This window comes from Erigeron canadensis, chromosome 1 (assembly GCF_010389155.1).
Source record: "Erigeron canadensis isolate Cc75 chromosome 1, C_canadensis_v1, whole genome shotgun sequence".
NCBI lineage: Eukaryota > Viridiplantae > Streptophyta > Magnoliopsida > Asterales > Asteraceae > Erigeron > Erigeron canadensis.
This window is the reverse complement of record NC_057761.1, coordinates 20,418,297-20,438,863: the sequence shown is the minus strand read 5'-3', so window position 1 is coordinate 20,438,863 and position 20,567 is coordinate 20,418,297. Positions and strand designations below refer to the sequence as shown.

Sequence of the window (20,567 nt, the reverse complement as noted above, 5' to 3'; positions counted from 1 at the left end):
GAGGTGACTCGTCGGGTGACTCTTCTTTTCTCCTGACTCTTACGAGTCGCAATGTGAATTTAGAATGAGTCAATGCAAGTCACAAACTTATAATTGTTAAAGTTTGATAATATGGTTATATATTATATGTCATATTTGTGGATACATCACTAATCTAATGATTGAACCAATTCAGTGAGACAATTTAGATTTGAGTTTAGTAAATAAACTTAATAGAAATGCAAGAAACTAAATGACTAAATGGCAAAGAAACACAATGTACTTTTCAAATGTATTTCATTAATTATGTATAATAAAATACGACGGTTGTTGCGGAACCAAGATAAACACCCAATTGTAATATCTTAAAAACCCTGAAGAATACTCATACAGATACAAATACTTAGAATTGTGAAGTGTTCAAACTCGCAAGAATATCTTAGAGTAAATTTCACAAGTTGCAATGCCAATATTTCGAACATTTTGAAACTTGAGAAATGTCTTCTATTTATAGGCAAAGTCCATGATGATGTGGACAAGGCCATACAAATACGGTTGAGAGCATTAAAGGAATTGATATTAATCCCATAACATGCGTAAATAGAGTAAATATATGAAAGTCATTTTTGATGTGACGTTCACCTTTGTTCAAAACACCTTTACACAAACTTGTACTTAACCAGACAATATGTATTATCCAGGTAAAGTTTAAAAAGCCTTCTCATAATCACTGTAAAGTGTTGTAAGTACTTTACACTGAAATGGCTTCCGTCTTCAATCAGTGTAGAATCCTCTTCTGAGCTCCGCTATTGAGAAGATTCTATTTCTTCCGTCTTTAGTCTTTGACTTCATAAAATGTTTAAGTTTACTCAATCTTGACATTGACCGTTCTGAAATTGAGATGTTTCAGAATCCTCAACAAGTATTTTTCACTTAACTTCAATTACTTCTAGACAAATTATACTTATTTAATTTTCGTCCCAACGGTTATATATGTACTTTTGATCATTTTAGTGCGAATTTGGAGATAAATTGTAAGTTTATGACTAAAAAGAATCGAATATATGTAATATTTTGATAATGTATTAAGATAATCCACACACACACACACACACACACACACATATATATACAATGTTAAAAAAAAAACAATATATTGATGGGAACCGCTTGATCCCTTGTACCAAATTGGTACCCACATATCCCCAGCAAGGATAGTATCAAGGTTAGTCAACCACTTAAATTCAATTCTGTCTTTAACAATATTCGAACCCAGGTTGCTCTCAGAAAGTGACAGCTCGTGGCCAATTAATCTACGAAGAGTTGGTTTATTATACAATATTATGTAGTATATAAAAATGTTTTGACTATTATAAGTCGAGTTACATTTTGAATCACAAGTCAGAAATCATGTTTTCGAGTCGTGTCAAAAGTTACAAATTAACGAGAGAGTGACAATAAAATAAAATGAATAGGGTAATGTCATTCTGTTTATTAATAATAAAAGCAAAAAATAAAGGCGAATGATAATCAAATCATGAAGTTTCAAAACATTTTTGGAAGGTATTTTGGAGCTAAATTGAGTGAAAAGTCTTTCACATGTACTTCGTAATATATTTTTACGCATATCAAACATATTTCTTTATGCATGGAAGCTACAAGACATATAAACAGCGCCGGCTCTAAGGGGGTGCAGAGGGTGCCGGAGAGCCGGGCCCACTCCCCTCAAGGGCCCACTCTAGAGGAGATGACAAGATGTCGGTATATGCTAACTAAGATCTCGATGAGATGAAGAGATGTGAGCAAAGAGTGTATTTAGTTGTCTTTGCTTTTGAAAGTGAGTAAAGAGTGTATTTGGTTGTTAGTTTAGTCATTGGTCATAAATATAGAAAAAGATAGACAGAGGTTATTTTCTTTTGCAAGCGATGGAGAAGAAGGTTAACAGAGAAAAAAGTTAAATGGTTTGGGATTGAAGTCAATATATAAAATTGTTGGTAAAGAGTCAGGACAGCTTGATGCCACACTCTAATTACGTTTTGTTAATACAGTGAAATTAAGTTGGTAAGTATAATTGTATGTTAATATAAATTGTATCTATATCTTCCTGCATGCTAATAAATTGTATGTTAATATATAGTTGGCTACTCTCATAGTTTTTAAATTATTTAGAAGTATTTTTATGTTCTTATATATTTTTATATTTATTAAATTTCGGTATAATTTTAGAGGCCCACTTTTAATTCTCGAGCCGGACCCTGAAAATTTTCTAACGTTTTCGAAGACGGCACTGCATATAAACATGTCAACAAATGGATTCAATCTTTTCAAGTCTACAGATCATTTGAGACTCACGAGCCTTCAAAGTATTCCAAAAACTTATAACAAACAGTGATTCTAAATTCCTTCAATCCAGCCAATTTCAAATTGTCTATGCCCGAAAAATCCCTGGTGTTAAGTATCGATTTTCTAATTAATAGTACTTACCCTTATAGTGTGGTGAGTTGTTTTGAGATTTCACTAACAAAAAAACGCGAGAAATATTATGGAGCACTCATTTTGTCTCATTTTTACTCTCTTTTATGAAATAAGAAAATTTATCCAAATCATTCAAAATGCTTTACCTCACAAACCGTAAATCGTTAGATGAAAAAAAAAAGTATGAGTAGTCTTAAAATTTCGTCCACTTTCATTAGAGATGCAATTCGATATACTTTTGACTACTTTCTAATTTCCTTTTTTTTTTTGTACTTACATATAACTTACACATGTGTAGGTTGAACAGAAATTCTGATTCGGAACGGGCTCCGCCCTTAAAAAAGTTCATAAAGGGTAGCTAGTGGGGGTGATAGGTCATTGAAAATAATATGTCATAGAGAGTTATAGGTCATAGAGGGTCATCGGTGATGAGTGATCCTACTTAACGGGTTCCGCCCTTAGCCGCTATGGTTCCGCCATGTACTGACAGGCTCCGCCCGTGGCCACCATGGCTCGACCATGGATTGACGGGATCTATCTTTAACCTTGATTGTTGTGTACATATTGTCATTTATTAATTTACATGTGAAAACAAAAATCCTACACATGTGTAGGTACACAAGTACATGGGAAAAAAAATGAAAATTAAAAAGTCGTCAAAAGTATATCGAATTGCATCTTTAATAAAAGAGAGCGAAGTTTCATGACTAATCATATTTTTTTCCATCTAATAATTTACAGTTTGTGAGATAAACATTTTGAATTAGTGACCAAAAATTGTTCTCGTGTTCTTTTTTTTTTTGGTGAGTTCTCAATTAACCTTTCCTTAGATAACTAAAACGGTTCTTTTTTACTAACAAAACTTATAAATCTTTAATATGTATTAAAAGAGAAACTTTAAATAGCAATGCGAAGTAATCTTTACCCTTCATTAAATTTCTATTTTTATTCTCCACCCTTAGATCATATCGCTTACATCATCTTTGACTAAACTTAAAAAAAAATGATATTAGTCCTTCAACTTCAGATAATTTGCTTAAACTAAAACACAATATTAATTACACATTTTTATCCATCTAACTTTTTTTTTATCAAATTTTTTTTCAGAATAATAATATCCATATTCTTGTATATTTAACAATTCGATTGTTTTTCTTATCAATCGTGAGCTCATGTCACAAAAAAATATATTTAAAAATATATTCACATATGAGAATTTATCATGATCTCATGTTATATACTATATATGTTACTTGTTGTAATTTGCCCCGACAATTGACTAATATATATTTACTTTTGAACAAACAATACTAATATTTTCAGATTTTCTTTATAACTATGTTATGTATATACTTGAAGGTGATAAAAAAAAATGTCCGATTTATAGTTTTTTCAAAACAAATGAAGATGTAGAAAAGTATTTATGTTTTCATTGTTGGTTTGTATAATTGTTTTTATTTTATTTTTTAGTCTTCCAATTTTTTAAACCTTTAGTGTTTTTTTCTATTATGTCAGTTTTTTATATGTATAAATGTATTTTTTTATATGGTTTTTCCGCGTTTTAGCGGGTTATAATCTAGTTGATATCTAAGAGGAGAGATTATTTGAGAACTCTTAAAAAAAAAGAACTCAAGAACTCCTCTACACCCTTGGATCAAAGAAAATGGATGGACAAGATTAAAAATAAAAAAACTCCTCTCAACACTAGAGGGGTATTTTCGTCAGCTCTTTTTTTTTTCCCTCTCTTACTTTAATATAATTCTATCTAATTCACTAAAAAACTTTTATCTCACAAACCGTAAATCGTTAGACGAAAAGAAAAGCATGGGTAGTCTTAGAATTTCATCCTCTTTTATTAGAGATGCGATTCGATATACTTTTGACGACTTTTTAAATTTCGTTTTTTTTTCCATCACGTTCATCTTACACATGTGTAAGTTGTACTTACCCATGGGCAAGTTGTACTTACCCCTAATACATCTCGCTCTAGGTTTAGGGTTTGAAGGTCGAGGGTTAGCCGTAACCCTCGGGCTTCAAACCCTAAACCCTAGAGTGTGAACCTTCATCCTTTTTAGGTTTTTAAGGTTTAGCATTTAGGGTTTAGATTTTCCAGGGTTTTTAGAATGTAGCGTCCCCTCGGATTAGCAATTAAGCTTTAGAGTTTAGGGTTTGAAGTTGTAGGGTTAGCCTAACGGCTAACCCTACAACTTCAAACCCTAAACCCTAAAGCGTACCATGTACCCGCTCTAGGGTTTAGGGTTTGAAGGTCGAAGGTTAGCCAGGCTAACCCTCGGGCTTCAAACCCTAAACCCTAGAGTGGGAACCCTCATCCGTTTTAGGTTTTTAGGGTTTAACATTTAAGGTTTAGATTTTCCAGGTTTTTAGAAAGTAGTTTCCCCCTCGGATTAGAAATTAAACTTTAGGGTTTAGCATTTAGGGTTTTACAATGCGTCCTCATCTTTTTTGAACTTTATAAGTAACTTACTCATGTGTAGGTTGTACTTACCCATGGGCAGGTTGTACTTACGCATGGGCAGGTTATACAACTCACTACTTCTAGGTCTTTCCTACACATGTGTAAGTTGTACTTACACATGTGTAGGATGAACGTGATGGAAAAAAAATGAAATTTAATAGTCGTCAAAAGTATATCGAATCGCATCTCTAATAAAAGAGGACGAAATTTCAAGACTACCCATGCTTTTTTTTCCGTCTAACGATGTACGGTTTGTGAGATAAAATTTTTTAATGATTTAGATATTTTTTGATTTAATAAGAGGAGAGAGAAAGAGAGTGCTGGACAACTTTTTTAATAATGACAAACATGCCCTTCCTGATCTTGATGAATGGAGGGCTGAGATTGATTCTCGCGTTTTTTTTTTAGTGGTTCTCAAAATAACTCACCACGGATATCTAAATAACAAAATTACTTATATGATGTTTAGTGTAAAGACCGCGACGAAACACGGATACGCTACTAGTTGGTACATAATTTGAGTTTTCCATACTAGTATTAAGTTATTTTGTTTACTTTACAACCTCTAACCGATTAACCCCACATATTTAATTTCTAGACTAGTTAATTAACCCGGTTTCAATCCGGGCTTATTGATAGAAATTTTGTAATATTAAGTCACATCGATGTGTAAGAACTATGAGATAGTTCAACCATACGCATAATCTCGGAATAGTATACCCTTATATTTCGAGTATATATGATTAGCTTATTAACCCGCATATCATGCAAATAATTTAAAAAATCTATTATGATAAAACTATTTCGATGATGAAAATCTAAAAGACCATGTATAAAATATTAGAGTTTTCAAAAAAAAAACTATTTTTTTAATAAAAAAAGACATCATAAATAAAAAAAATATAAAATTTAAATAAACTTAAAGAAAGAAAATGCTTATAATATCATAAGTAAATTAAACAAAAAATCTAAATTTAAAACTAGATTATGTCATAAATCAAGAAAATAAAAAAGATATAATTCATATAAATAAATCCAATAATGACAAGTAAGCATTATTTATAAAATAATGATATCATAAAAATCTTGTTTTATTAATATATAAGATACTATATAATCATTTTAAAGGCAATGTATCTAACTCAATCCCACGTATTTATTTTCTACATATTATAGTCATTTTGAGGCCAACGTATCTAACTTATAGGAATACACACAACAGAAAAGAAGAGCAAAGGAGATAGATGTCACCACCAATATGCAGTCACTTAGGCCCGTGCTTATAGGGCATTAGGCCCGCGTCCAGTGTGCGTCCGATGCAACACGAGACCCAGACGCTGGTAGCACCGGCTGCGTTCGGGCGGCGTCTGGGTGGTGGCTTCCGAAGTTAGACGTGAGAAAGGAGGTGGTAGTGGGGTCCGAAAAAAAACATTTATTTATTCCTAATTCAAAACCAACGACTACTTTCAATTATTTTATTTTTTGTTTTTTTTCTTCCAAACCTCTATTTATTTTCAACTTCACACTACTATTTCAAATCACAACTTATTTCTTTCTACTCCTTTTCATCTTCCATAAACCATTTCATAAACCATTCCATTCACAATGTCTAGAAGTGTGTGGACTCAATCAAAAGATCTTCGTTTGTCGAAGTGTTGGGTGTTGAGGAGACTGGATTCTGTTACGGGTAGGTTTGAAATGAATAATCCCGGCGTATCCTTTTGGGACGACGTTACTGCAATGTTCAACACGGAGACCACTAGAGAACCAGGAAGTAAGGCTCAACTGCAAGGTCATTGGAGTAGGATTCGGAATGAATGCAAACAGTTTGAGGCAATTTGCTCGCAGTTGAATGCACAGGAGAGGGCCGACGATGATGAGCAATATTATGCAACGACGCATCCGATATATCGGGAAAAACATGGGAGGGGCTTCAGTTACGAGCACTGCTTCAGGCAGTTTATCTTTGTTCCTTTTTAATTGTTCTGGATTATGAAGTGGACTTTCTAGTTTGATTAAGTGTGCTTTAGTATTTTTTTAAGTGTGTTTTATCAGTTTGAATTGTGTGTTGTCTTTTAGTATTATAATGTTTTTAAGTATTTTATAAAATAAGTCTACTTTATGATTTTATAAGAACATAAGTTTATTCATTATTTTAAAAACATTACAAACTTAATAAAGAGAAACATGCAACATAATATTAAAAGAGCCTACTTATTTCTTTATCGCATAAACTGTTTTGACAGTATTGATGAACTTATTCAAGGTGATGACCGCACAATCAATTTCTTCCACAGCTTCTTGAAGTTTGTCGAACTTCCCCTGCAAATAAGTAAATTGTTGACACTCAAGATCAGTACAATGCCCCATTTGTATATAATTGATTTGTTCTTGACACCATTTCTTTTTCGCTTGAAGTTTTAGACCAATTTCAACAAGTTCGTATCTGAACATTTAGTGGTCGAGGATATCAGCCATGATACTGTCATCCACTTGATCGACAGTCATTGGTGGTTTTCGGTTAGGGGCATCTGATGAAAAAGCCATTGCAGATGTATAAAAGTTTGAGTTTTGAAATGAAATATCTGGTAAGGAGGCAGTATTTATAGCTGAAGTAAAAGACGTTCCTTCAACTTTCAAAATTCAAAATATTTACAATTACAGTCCCTCCAACGTTGAATTCAAAATATCTACAATTACAGTCCCTCAAACGGCCAAAAATTCAAAAACATTTACATTTATAGTCCTTTAACGGCTACCTACATTGTCGCTCTATAAACACCAACCCAGGGCATTAACCAGTGTCATCACCATTCCACTTGTGTTTAATCTACAAACTTGTTTCATCTGCTAACTCACTCATCATTCCAAATGGCTTCATCATCATCATCAAAGAAATATGTTCATCGACTTCGTCTCACCGAAAATGAGATGAAAACACGAATCATGACCGATATCAAAGAGGACACCCTCCTTCAAACTGAACTCTCCTGGGTTACCTACGAAAGAAGAGACAACAATGCGAGCAACACGTTCAGAAAATAGAAGCACCAAGCCGCAAGGTCTCGAAACACGAAGAGACATATTCACAGTTTCTGCAGGATGAGAGCAAAAGGGTCAAGAGGGTGGTCGATAATGTTTTTAAGGCCGGTCACACGTTGACCGACCAATGCACTTGGGCCGAATCGTACCACGACAACTGTGGAGAAGACAAATCAACGTGGGAAGTCAAATGCCCAAAACACGCCAAGTGGTGGCTTAATGAAAGGGCTTACTGTGGATTAGGGAAAATGTCAATCAAAGATGATGACGATGAAGAGTACCCGTATCATTATGATGTATTTCATTTTTTTTCCAGTACTGTCCTTTTTATTATTGTATTATATTTTATTTTTAAGTAATGTAATGTGTTTTAATTATAATAAAATGTGTTTGTTTAGTTTTGTGAAAAATAAAAATGAAAAAATATAATAATGGATGAATAGTGTTAGAAGTGAGTTAGAAGTATTTCATGTTTTTTTTCAGTACTGTCTTTTTTATTATTGTATTATCTTTTATTTTTAAGTAATATAATGTGTTTTAATTATAATAAAATATGTTTGTTTAGTTTTGTGAAAAAGAAAAATGAAATAATATAATAATAGATGAATAGTGTTAAAAGTAGGGGTTATAAAGAGAGGTGTGTTGAGAAAGAAACTGGTAAATAGTTATACATGAGTTAGACGTGAGTTAACTTCGATAGGCCTTACATGGGCAAAGCCACCTCATCCGAAATGGCACACCTCTGATATTCTTCTTGATTTCTTTCTACATACCCGTCAGATTCTTTCTAAAAAACCCCAATTTCAGGTTCAAACTAAGACTATCCGGGTCGGGTCCCCTAGTTCTCACTAAAGCGCGTTGACTTAAAAGCTTCGAAAAGTCGTATATTCCCCCCCTTTCCTGTTTTTCATCCATTAATTGATCCATTATTATCAAATATCCATCAAAACAACCTCTGTTCTTCCATTCCCAGAATAGAATCCCATCTCATTTTTATAAAAACCCCCCAAAGTTATGTCAGTTGATCCATTTTCAGAACCTTTATCAAAACTATCTGATGCTGTAATATATGTTCTAAAAACAACTGCCAATTTCAAACCCCAGTTAACCCAACTGGAAACCACTTTAGTAAAAATTAATCCAATCATTGATGACATCAAAAACCTTAATCGACAACTCGACCGTTCACCCGTCGAATCAGACATTTTTGTAGACCAAATTGATGATGCCAAAAAACTAGTCCTTAAATGTTTGAAAATTAAGTTCAATCCGTTGAAAAAGTTTACTCATTCATTAAAACTCAAAGATTTTAATGACAACTTACTAAGGTTTTTTCAAATCCAAGTACAAGCGGATCAAAGCCGCGATATTAAACAAACACTTGTAGCAGTTAATCATGTTAGTGATAGAATAGAAAGTCTTTCAATAGATTTTAGAAACTTGGGACAGACACTGAGTAGAAATAGTAATAGTTTTAGCTCGGTTTCTTCTAGATTACAACAATGTGGAGGAAACATAGAACGAAATAGGTTGGGTTGGGCGGTTCCTGTGCTTCCTAGGGGAATCGTGGCGTTTAAAGAGCCGTTGGACAAGCTCAAGGCTAAGGTTCTTGCTGGTGTTGATGATGATGACTCGGATTCCATGGATATTGATACCGGTGGTGAACATGTTGATAACGTGGTGGTTGTTTCTGCGGCCGGTGGATGTGGTAAGACCACGTTGGTGAAAATGCTCTGTAATGATGTGGAAATCCAAGGTGATTTCTATCTCAGTCTTTTTCGGTGTACTGTACTTTTGGTTAATTTTATCTTTCATTGCTTAAGTCATTCTTAAGTATACTTAGTTGCCTGTTGGATAGTTCTTAGTTTCCCGGCCTTTAACTTGCGAAAATTGGTTTCTTGTTGGTTCTTACCTGACATTCCAACCCGAATTCCAATCAGTACCCCCACCTGAAATATTTCAGATGCTATGTGATATCATGGTTGACTAATGGTATTCTAAGCTAGGTCAGGCCGGATTTATTATTCCTACACATGTACGAAGGGCTATGTAGTTTGCTACTTGAATAAGGGTGTTTGTTTTACTGACCTTCTTTGGTCCACATTAATATGATTCGAGCCACAAACTCTAGTTTCCTCCAGTGGCCAAATACAGTTTACAATAATTTTGTTTACTTCGCTTACTCGTGTTCTTTGCTGTTTAATCTGTCATTTCCAAATAGGTTTTTTTATCTATTAAGGCTTGTGTGGCTTTTTTTTTTTACATATCATGATTCAAATACCCTGAAGAGTGAATAAAGAACCTATGCGCTTATGCTTGTATTGTGTCTTAACTCTTAAGACCAATCTAAAATAATCACCCACTCCTTCCTAGCTTGTTTCAAATATTTCCATTCCTCTGTGTTCGTTTTCCCATTCCGTTCGAGCTCACAAAAGCAGAACTTTTACAACTTTGTCAACATCTTTGCCTTTGTATTTATGTTGATTTTATCTCTCTATTCGCCCTGCAGAAAGTGAAAACATGTCATGTTACATTGTTACTTTCTTTTAATAGAATACCGATGGTATTGAAAGTTGTATTTCAGTTAAGATGTTCTAGCTCCTCTGTACCAGAGCATTTGTCACAGTTGTCTTTAAAAGTTCGTTATGACGGTATACATAAATCTGAAACTAATGATTTAATTTATCAATTTGAATAATCTCAGTTACTTCAGATTATATTTTCTTACGTGACAATCATAGTCAGCCTTCTAAAGTTTAGGTTCAAGGATATTCGCCAATTGAACTCTAAATCGGACTATTTTTAGGTTCTAAGTTTTTAGCGAATATTAGCTTGCTAGCTTAATACTAATGCCTATTGCCTCTTACTCATTTCACAGGCAAATTTGGGCAGAATGTCTTTTTTGTGACAGTTTCAGAAACTCCCAACTTCATAGTAATTGTAAATGATCTCGGTCTGCAAGGTCCATTTCAAAGCACAGAAGATGCGAAGAATAAGTTGGATAACTTTTTGCGTACACAAGTATCACGCCCTATACTTCTAGTACTAGATGATGTTTGGTCCGATTCATTTATAAAAAACTTTGAATTCGACATCAGTGGATACAAAGTTGTGGTCACTTCTAGGAGCGTCTTCAATAAATATGATGTGTTTAAATTTGACCCTTTGAGTGAAGAAGATGCCAAGACTGTCTTTCGCCTTTCCGCAAGACCGGGTCCTGCTATTGGTGAAAATTTTGTAAATCAGGTAACAATATTTTCTAAATTATTAAATAAATATGCAGATCCTTCTCCGTCGTGTGTCTCTTTAATTTAGGACTAATGCGCTTCTAACTCTTGTATATAGATGGTTAGATATTGTAAGAAACACCCGCTCACCCTTTCTGTGATTGGTGGTTTCTTAACTGGGAAAGATGAGACTGTTTGGATACATATGCTAAAGATACTGTCCAAAGGTCAATCAATTCTAGATCTAAATAGGGATTTAAATGAAGAAGTCCTTAACCGCCTAGAAAGAAGCTTTAAGACATTGGATGCAGAACTCAAGGAATATTACTTGGACTTTGGGTTATTCTTAGAAGATCAAAGGATTCCAGCTAGTTCTCTCTTAAATATGTGGGCGCATTTGTACAACCATGATGATGAGGGTGTTGCTACCCTTGCCATGATCTGTGAACTTTCCTATAGAAATCTTGTCAATCTGACTACGACAGGGTATTTTACATTCTCTATTACTTTGAATTAGTAAGGTGCACTTTGACTTTTGAGGTCATATGGTCTAAATTTCACGCTTAAAGTTATCTTTTGATGTACCGATTACAAGTTAAAAACCCTTGTTCAGCTGCAAAAAGGAAATCTATTATTCTATTTTTATTCATGCAAAAAAAAAAAAAAAAAGAAAAAAAAAAGTACTCGTTTATTTGAATTTAAAAATATACTAGTTCTGTTTTATAGGAGGGGATTCATTTTATTGTATATGTTATATGTGCGATTCAGATAACTGTTGTAGATTTAATACCAAAGTTGTTTATAGGCTTAGGAGAGAATCAAGTGTGAAGGTTTACAGTGAACAGCAGAACTACTGTGAGCAGCAGTTCGTGTCACAGCACGATTTGCTGAGGCAGCTTGCTATTAAGTTGAGTAGCAAATCACCCATAGCACAGAGGCCAAGATTAATTATCAGTGCATATAATGACATATTGATTACAAATGTACAAGGAGGAGTCATGCCCATGTCAGTTGAAAATGTGCAAGAACCTCTGCAAGCCCGCATAATTTCTATATCTACAGGTTTGTTTCATCCTATTAATATTAATTAATTTTAAAAGAACCTGTTCTCTTTGTTTCAACGGTGAAATGCCACAAATTGACTTTTGGGTGGTTTGGACTGACTTTTACTTTGTGGTAAGAAATACGACAGAGAAAAAAGTATTGGTTTTATCCTTGTTTCCAGAACAATATCAATACCAATCTTTTGTAGGAGAAGTTAAATGTTTTGGACCTGAAAGCTCAAATAAAACGGTAATACTGAATTGGTATATTATGATTCTCCATACATTTATTAAGATGTTAATTGCAGGAGAGTCGTTCTCTTCGAAATGGTGCAACTTGAAGGCCACAAACGTTGAGGTTATGGTGTTGAATTTGATGTCAAAGACCTACGCTTTACCTCATTTCCTGAATGATATGCAAAAAATGAAAATTCTTAATGTCACAAACCATGGTGTATACCCAACAGAGTTTGTGAACTCCTGCTTTCTTGGCTGTTTAACCAATTTATCAAGAATGCGGCTTGAACGTGTCTCAGTTTCTTCCTTGAGTGCATCCTTGGGTGCATTGGTAAACTTACAGAAAGTATCTTTCATAATGTGCAATATAGGTAATGCTTTTGAGAAACTCGGTATCGATAAGGTCAATATCTGGCCCAGACTAGTTGAAATTGAGATGGATTATTGCCAAGATTTGGTGGAATTTCCTGATATAATGTGTAACAGTGTCTACCTTAAGAGGCTGAGCATCACAAATTGCAATGAGTTGTGTAAAATTTCTGAAGAATTTGGTAAGTTGACTAGCTTGGAATCACTGAGTCTTCGTTCATGTACGAAACTGGAAAAGGTTCCTGAATCAATCGTAAGACTTCAAAATCTAAGTATCATAGATATTTCAGATTGTTTGAGCCTGACTAAGTTTCCAGAAGAGATTGGAAATCTAGCTGGCTTAGAAACAATTTACATGAAGGGTTGTACAGGAGTAGTTGAGTTGCCACAATCTGTGAGTGAGCTATCTAATCTACACGTCGTTTGCAATGAAGAAATATCTTATCAATGGCAGGAGTTCCCTAATAATGTGGAGATACATCTGGTGGAAGAAAATAGATTGGATACTTTAATGAAAATAATGTGATCGGGAGCACCTCTTGCAGCTGTTCTCTTCATTACTCGAGGATGTCAAGTATTCTTTATCGTTGTTTTAAACTAAATATACTTATCATCTTGATTGTCTGTATGAATGGAACTTGGCCAATTCGTAAAAAGAAAATAATGGTTTGATCTTTGTTCATGACAATTGCTTTTGATGTACTGTATCTCAACTTTTGATTCATCCCTGAATTTGGAATTACATTTTTTTCTTTTTGTGCGCATGTTACAGTTAGAGACCTTCAAAACATTACCTTAACCAGGTTAATTAATATTATTGGTATCAGAAAAACCAAATACTGGTGACTATTTCTACTTCACTGAAACATTTCAAGTCATTGATCATTCTTATTGCGAACACAGAAGCAAAGACCACAACTTGGACACTTGGACAGGACAAAGAAAATAATATTGGGATGGGAGGATATAAGCAACACATAATTCATCAGTCAAAGATGGGTAAAGGGAGTTTTACCCTGATTCACTTTATAAATCAACAAAGTAAGGTTCTGGAGTATTAGTGACAACCGTCAAAAATTCATTAGGATTTATTAAATTAGTAAAAGGTATGTTAAGATAAGCAAAGAAATATGCTTAAACATTGATGACAAACTATTAATCAAAGTGATTATGTCCTCCAAAATTAATGGTCTTGAAATTTAACCAAGCAACTAGTAAGCTTGGAATAAATGTAATTACATTTAGCTACGTACATACAAATTAAAATAAATCAAATATAAGAGGTGATAAAATAAAAAGTCAAATATTATGACCTTCATTTTTGGGTTCTTTGTTGAAGTACATGTAATATGCTTTTTGAGAAAATTTACATACGTAAAGAAATGCATACACAAATTGATCACCCATATCCATATAATTAAATATACTGATTTTGAAAAGTCATTTTGCTTCCCTGACTAGCCACGTTATACTATACTCAACTCAAATTGATATCTTGAAAGGTACACATGTCATGCTTGAAATAAGTGTACGTAACTTCATCTCCCACAACTTAGGGACCAAGAAACGGTCTGTCCACGTGTCTCTCGTTAGGAACACACTAAGCCAGCCAAATGAATTTGGAGACCAAGAAATCGATGCCTATATATAGAATCTTCAAATGTTCATTTCAACTCACACCAAGATAATTCTCACCCTCCTTCCATATAGCAATCTTTCTCTCTTATCTCTCATGGTTGAGAGGACTAGAATAGCACCATTCACCACCTTAATTCATTAAACAACCACAAAACAACCCTCTTATATCAACCTTACTAACTTACAAACACAACGTTTTAAGAGCTCTAGATAGTTGTCGGGTTTCCAAGTGTGCGAGAGCTGTTCTTATAAAGGATGGTTTCTCATGGTGATGATACGTGTGGTTACATGAAGATCAAAGGGTGGTCTTGTTGTGGTTCTTCGCTGCGTTTTGTGGGGCTGTCTTGCTACTGGTCTTCAAACAACAGAAGGGTTAACTTCTAGTTCGTTTCGAGTCCCTTTTCAGATCTTCGCGGGTGTGTTTCGAGTTTGTTTTCTTGGATAATTAAGCTATGGTGTTACAAAACTCTCATAGCTCAAGAATATTAAGAGATACATGGTTGGTTTGGCTTTCTTGAAATTCCTCATATTCACGATTTGGAGCCTTGAAGACACAAGAGTTTTAGGTCCTTAAATACTAGGATCTTGGTTGCTTTCTTATGGGTCACTATATCTATAATGCAACTAAAGCTTCAGGGTTAAAAATATGGAGTTAATCTTATTGTGACACCGTTAGTTTGGACTACCTTTTCTTACTCTACCCTCTCTCGTATCAATTACTAAGGTGAGTTCATAGTCCCACTTTAAACTCTTTTGAACTATTTTAGGATGAGAATACATGTTTTGTCATTTTACAAAATTATTTGTGTTTCATTATAAAAATATGTTTTATTACTCTATTATGATATAGTATATATTATGAACTACGAGCTGCATGAATTATCTGTTGAACTATTTGGGTTACTCTTACATTGGACACAAGTGACAAATAGTTTGTGTATGTCTATGTACACGATCGCTCAAGAAATCCCCTTGTTAACTTGAGCCGTGAAACAAACGCGCGAATATTATGGATAGTACTATCGGGTTGACACCCCTGTCCGGGCTAGTCATGCTAGCTGGGTTAAACGGGCATATAATATTTGAAATGATGGTGTTTTGAGCGAAACACTACTGAAGGAGTAACAATGGTTAAGGCATCGGCACTCAAGGCATAACATACAAAACTACTACTAAACTATGTGTTACATCATTAGTGAAACCTTGTGGTCCACGGAAATCTCTAAAGGGAATCATGTGCTCGGTTTTTCTTGGGAAACATATTGTGATATACTCTTTTACAAATCATTTATACTATTTTATGGACACAAGACAAGCTCTTTTATATATTGCCTATGTATAATGTTTTAAGGATTGAAATCTTGGAAACATCATAACAATTATACACAGGGCAATGACAAAACTCTTCAAGTGTTTTTAAACTACTTATGACACTGTGGTAAACAATGGTCTTGTGGTCTACATAAATGTTTATCGAAAACCTATAAACTCACCAACTTTATGTTAACGTATTTTAGTGTATTCACAGGGAACAAATTACTCGGAGCATAAGTAGAAGAACCATGCTTTTTGGGAGTCACATATACATTCACTAAATAACAAAGATTTTCAATAGCTTTTCTACTAAGTTATTCATGTTGTAAGATCTCTAGTATAAGTTTATTACATTTAATGTAAGATCCTAGTTTTTATATAAATAATATTTCAAAACGTCATTTAGAGGTCGTTTGTTATAATTTGTGATTGTGATCTCAAGAAGTCACCATCTACTTGGGCCCATCTCGGGCGGGGTGTGACAAGTATTTATCTTGTAGCAAGGTTTTATTATATTAAAACATGATGATGATATTGTATAATTATGTAGTAACTTAATTTCATTTCAATACTTTACAGATAAGATGATGCGCAGCAAATGTAAGCGGGCTGAATATTTTGCCAGAAACTGTCCAAATGCGTCTGTCTGCAAGAACTGTGGACTTAGTGGGTAACATAAATAGCCTGTATATGACATTCAACTTCATAGTTCATCCTTTATACTTAAATTTTTAATAAATTAATAGAGGTGGCAGCATTGACCATTAGATTTATCACTTTCCATATACTTATCGATGTGTTAATTTGGGTTGCTTTCTATCTTTGTGTCAAATCCAAAGACTTAGCTACGACATATCAAATTGGTCGACCAGAACAAATGGTTTGAAAGTCATGCGAAAGTTTATTTGTTTGATGGTTATAGTCTCCTAAATCTTATATAAAATGAAGAAGGTTTGTAATTACAATGTATACAATAGCATATATACAATTTAAGACAATATTATTGTACCTATTACCGATCGATAATCACTTATTTTGATTTCAATGTTCACGAAACGTCAAAATGGAACCTATTACCAATCAAAATCCTACTCTTTTTTTATTCTCGAAATCAATAATCAGTGGTAAATTAAATATGTTTTTATTTTTTACTTATCAACAGGTAATGTCATTGCTTAAATCATTTGTCTAGGAACATGTACGGTTCCCAACACTGTTGGGTTGACCAATACTCCAACTAACGTGTACGGTCGAGGCATATATATATATCTCCTTTTTTATAAAGTAATTAAGCCGATTGTAACTTTATTTATATATTCGCTTATGATATATTCACCCATGACATTGTAATTTTATATAATTGTCTACACATCCTTTCATTCTACGAAACCCTTTTTTATTTTGATCTGAACGATCAAATCGAATTGGCTGAAGAGTGTCTGACAGAACTCATCAAAGTTATGAGAGGGATTCGTAGAATGAAACAAAGCGCGAATAATATCTACCTTAATGGTTAGCCTTATCGAGACGTCTATTATTATTTTGGTTATTATCAATATTGGTCATTAAATAAACCGTGTTTCGTATGGATATATATTACAAGTAATAAACTTTTAGTGTTATTTATTTATATTTGATATCGATGTGGTATGTTGTTGATTTGTGATTAATATATAAATCGCATCTCTTATTATAAAATTGCAAGGAGAAGAAGATCTGGTGATTTCTCATTCTCGATATGAAAGAATTACAAAGACTAAATAGAGGGATCACACCAATACATCCCATACATAGCTCCTATTAATAAGGAGAAGATAGCCACTAATTAAATAGAATATTGATCCAAGATAATAACTAAAAATAGATATCCTATATTCCCCCTCAAGATGAAGCATGTAAATTTGCAATGCCAATCTTGCCAAGAAGAAATTGAAGTTGGTTTGCTGCAAGACCCTTTGTGAGTAAGTCGGCCAGTTGCAGTTTGCTAGCGACTGCCATTGGAATGACCTCCTTGGATTCAACTCTTTCACGTACAAAGTAACAATCCATCTCGACATGCTTAGTTCTTTCGTGGAATACCGGGTTATTTGCTATATGACGGGCTGCCTGATTATCACAGAAGAGAGGTGTAGGTGACGAGATGTGAAGTTGAAGTTCACTAAGCAACCAACGAACCCAGATGACTTCACTAACCGTGGAAGCCATAGCTCTGTATTCTGCTTCGGCTGATGAACGTGAGACCAGTGATTGCTTCTTTGTCTTCCAAGAAATGGGACTACCACCTAGTAGTAGAACATAGCCGGTACGTGAGCGTCGAGTATATGGGCAACCCAACCAATCCGAATCACAGTAAGCTGTTAAAGTGGTATCGCCTGCACGAGAGAGTAAAATACCTTGTCCTGGTGTAGCTTTCAAGTATCTAAGAACTCGATTTGCCGCCTCCAAATGACTACTTCTTGGATCAGCCACAAACTGGCTCAAGATGTTGACTGAGTACGCAATATCCGGTCGTGTGGCTTGAAGATATAATAGTCGACCCACTAAGCGTCGATATTGATTTGCATCAACACTTGGTTCTTTCTCTCCCTTGTCTAATTTCAGGCCTTGTTCAATGGGAAATGCACTCGGCTTGCAACCCAATTTCCCACTATCCTTTAGAATATCCAAGGTATACTTTCGTTGGCTTAGAACCAAACCATCATTTGTTCTGGTCACTTCGATCCCGAGGAAGTATTTAAGTGTCCCAAGGTCTTTAATACTAAATTCCTTGTCGAGCTTTTCTTTGACTTCTTGTATCTTGTCGAGGCAATTGCCTGTAATAACGACATCGTCCACATAAATTAGAACCACCAAAGTGATACTATTAATCTCATAAAGGAATAAAGAGTGATCTGCTTTGGATTGTCGGAAATTCAAACTCTGGAGAAAAGTAGTGAACTTGTGGTACCAATTTCGTGAAGCTTGCTTCAACCCGTATAAAGATTTTCTTAAACGACAAACTCGATTTTTGTTGGTGTTAGAGAAGCCCTGAGGAATTTTCATATAGACTTCCTCGTCGAGATCTCCATGCAAGAAGGCATTATTAACATCGAGTTGGTGAATGATCCAGTCTCGTTTGACGGCAACTGCTAGTAGAGTTCGCACGGTTACTAGCTTGGCTACGGGTGCAAATGTATCATGATAATCAACGCCTTCCATTTGAGTGAACCCTTTTGCAACTAGACGCGCCTTGTACCTTTCAACTTCACCATTCGGTTTGAACTTGACCTTATAAATCCATTTGGAGTCTATTGCTCTCTTTCCTTCAGGTAGATTTTCCAAAGTCCAAGTTCCATTTTTCTCTAGGGCTTTAATCTCCTTTTGCATCGCCTCACGCCAATGAACATCCTGTGAGGCTTGTTTGAACGATTTTGGCTCATCATTATTAGTGATAGCAGTTAAGAAAGCCTTATGATTAGTTGAAAATTTTTCATAAGAAACAAAGCTAGAGATTGGATAGCAAACCGTGGAGGCAACTTGATTTGATGTTGGTGCGGGGTGGTTGACCGAAGGTGGGACTTGTACCACAAAATCCTTGAATCTCGATGGTTGAGTCTTATTTCGAGCTGGTCTTTCTTCTATCTGGGGTTCTGTAGCTTCATGGAACTCATTTGTTTCAGCCCCATCATCATTGAACTGAGTTTCATAATTTATCAAATCCAACTCAATGCAATCTGGGCTTTCATGTCCGCCGATTGAGTCACTACTGGGCTCAGCATCATTATAATCCATTTGTGGATTTCGCGATTCAGTATGAGTCAAAAATGGTTCACAGTGACAGTCGTGACATATTCCTGGTTCTTCTGTTATACTTTCATTATTTCCTTGAAGATTCTTAAAAGGAAAATTATCTTCATGAAAGTTGACGTCTCTACTAACAATCAATTCCCTGGTTTGTAAGTCAAAAATTTTATAACCTTTGGTTCTAGGTGGATAACCAAGAAAAACCCCTGGTTTCCCCCTTTCTTCGAACTTGTCTCCTTTTGTGTCGGTATTTTTAAAATAAACAAGACAACCAAAGACTCTTAGAGAATCATATTCAGGTTTTTTATTCCAAATTAACTCAAAAGGAGTTTTGTTTTTAATGATCTTGGATGGAAGACGGTTAATAACATAAGCCGCGGTCAAAATACATTCCCCCCAAAATTTTTTAGGAAGATTCGCTTCGAACCTTAATGCACGAGCCGTCTCAAGAAGGTGTCTGTGTTTTCTTTCTACGACACCATTTTGCTGAGGGGTATGAGGACACGAGGTTTCAAGTAAAATTCCCTTTCGATTATAAAAATCTAACATATCGTTGGAGGTAAACTCTCCACCATTGTCACTTCTAACCCTTTTTATTTGTTTCTCAAATTGCACCTCAATCATTTTATGAAAATCCTTAAGACATTGGCTAGCCTGGCTTTTATATTTGAGAAGAAATACCTATACCGCCCTACTAAAATCATCTACTATTGTAAGGAAATAATTGGCACCCGTATATGATGGGATTCGATAACCTCCCCAAATATCACAATGAATTAAATCGAAAGTAGCACTAGTTTTAATAAAACTGGAAGGAAAAGGTAATCTAGTATGTTTTGCTCTAGCACAAGAATCACAGGAATTACCCAAATCAACAATACTACTTTTGAGAAAATCCATCTTATTCAGCTTTCCTTTTGAAGCATGCCCAAGTCTTTTGTGCCACGTTTCAACTGTAGTAGTCATCGCCTTTCTTTCTTGAAT

The 20,567-nt window shown here is 34.6% G+C and overlaps 1 protein-coding gene across 1 annotated transcript; it reads left to right on the top strand.

The window, feature by feature from the left end:
* The first annotated feature begins 8,737 nt into the window (after positions 1-8,737).
* LOC122584861 (probable disease resistance protein At5g66900) lies at positions 8,738-13,612 on the top strand. Its single transcript, XM_043756934.1, has 5 exons — positions 8,738-9,728; positions 10,851-11,218; positions 11,318-11,685; positions 12,005-12,261; positions 12,551-13,612. Exons 1-5 carry the CDS (start codon positions 8,987-8,989, stop codon positions 13,372-13,374), a joined length of 2,559 nt encoding a protein of 852 aa, XP_043612869.1. The 5' UTR covers positions 8,738-8,986; the 3' UTR covers positions 13,375-13,612.
* The last annotated feature ends 6,955 nt before the right edge of the window (positions 13,613-20,567 follow it).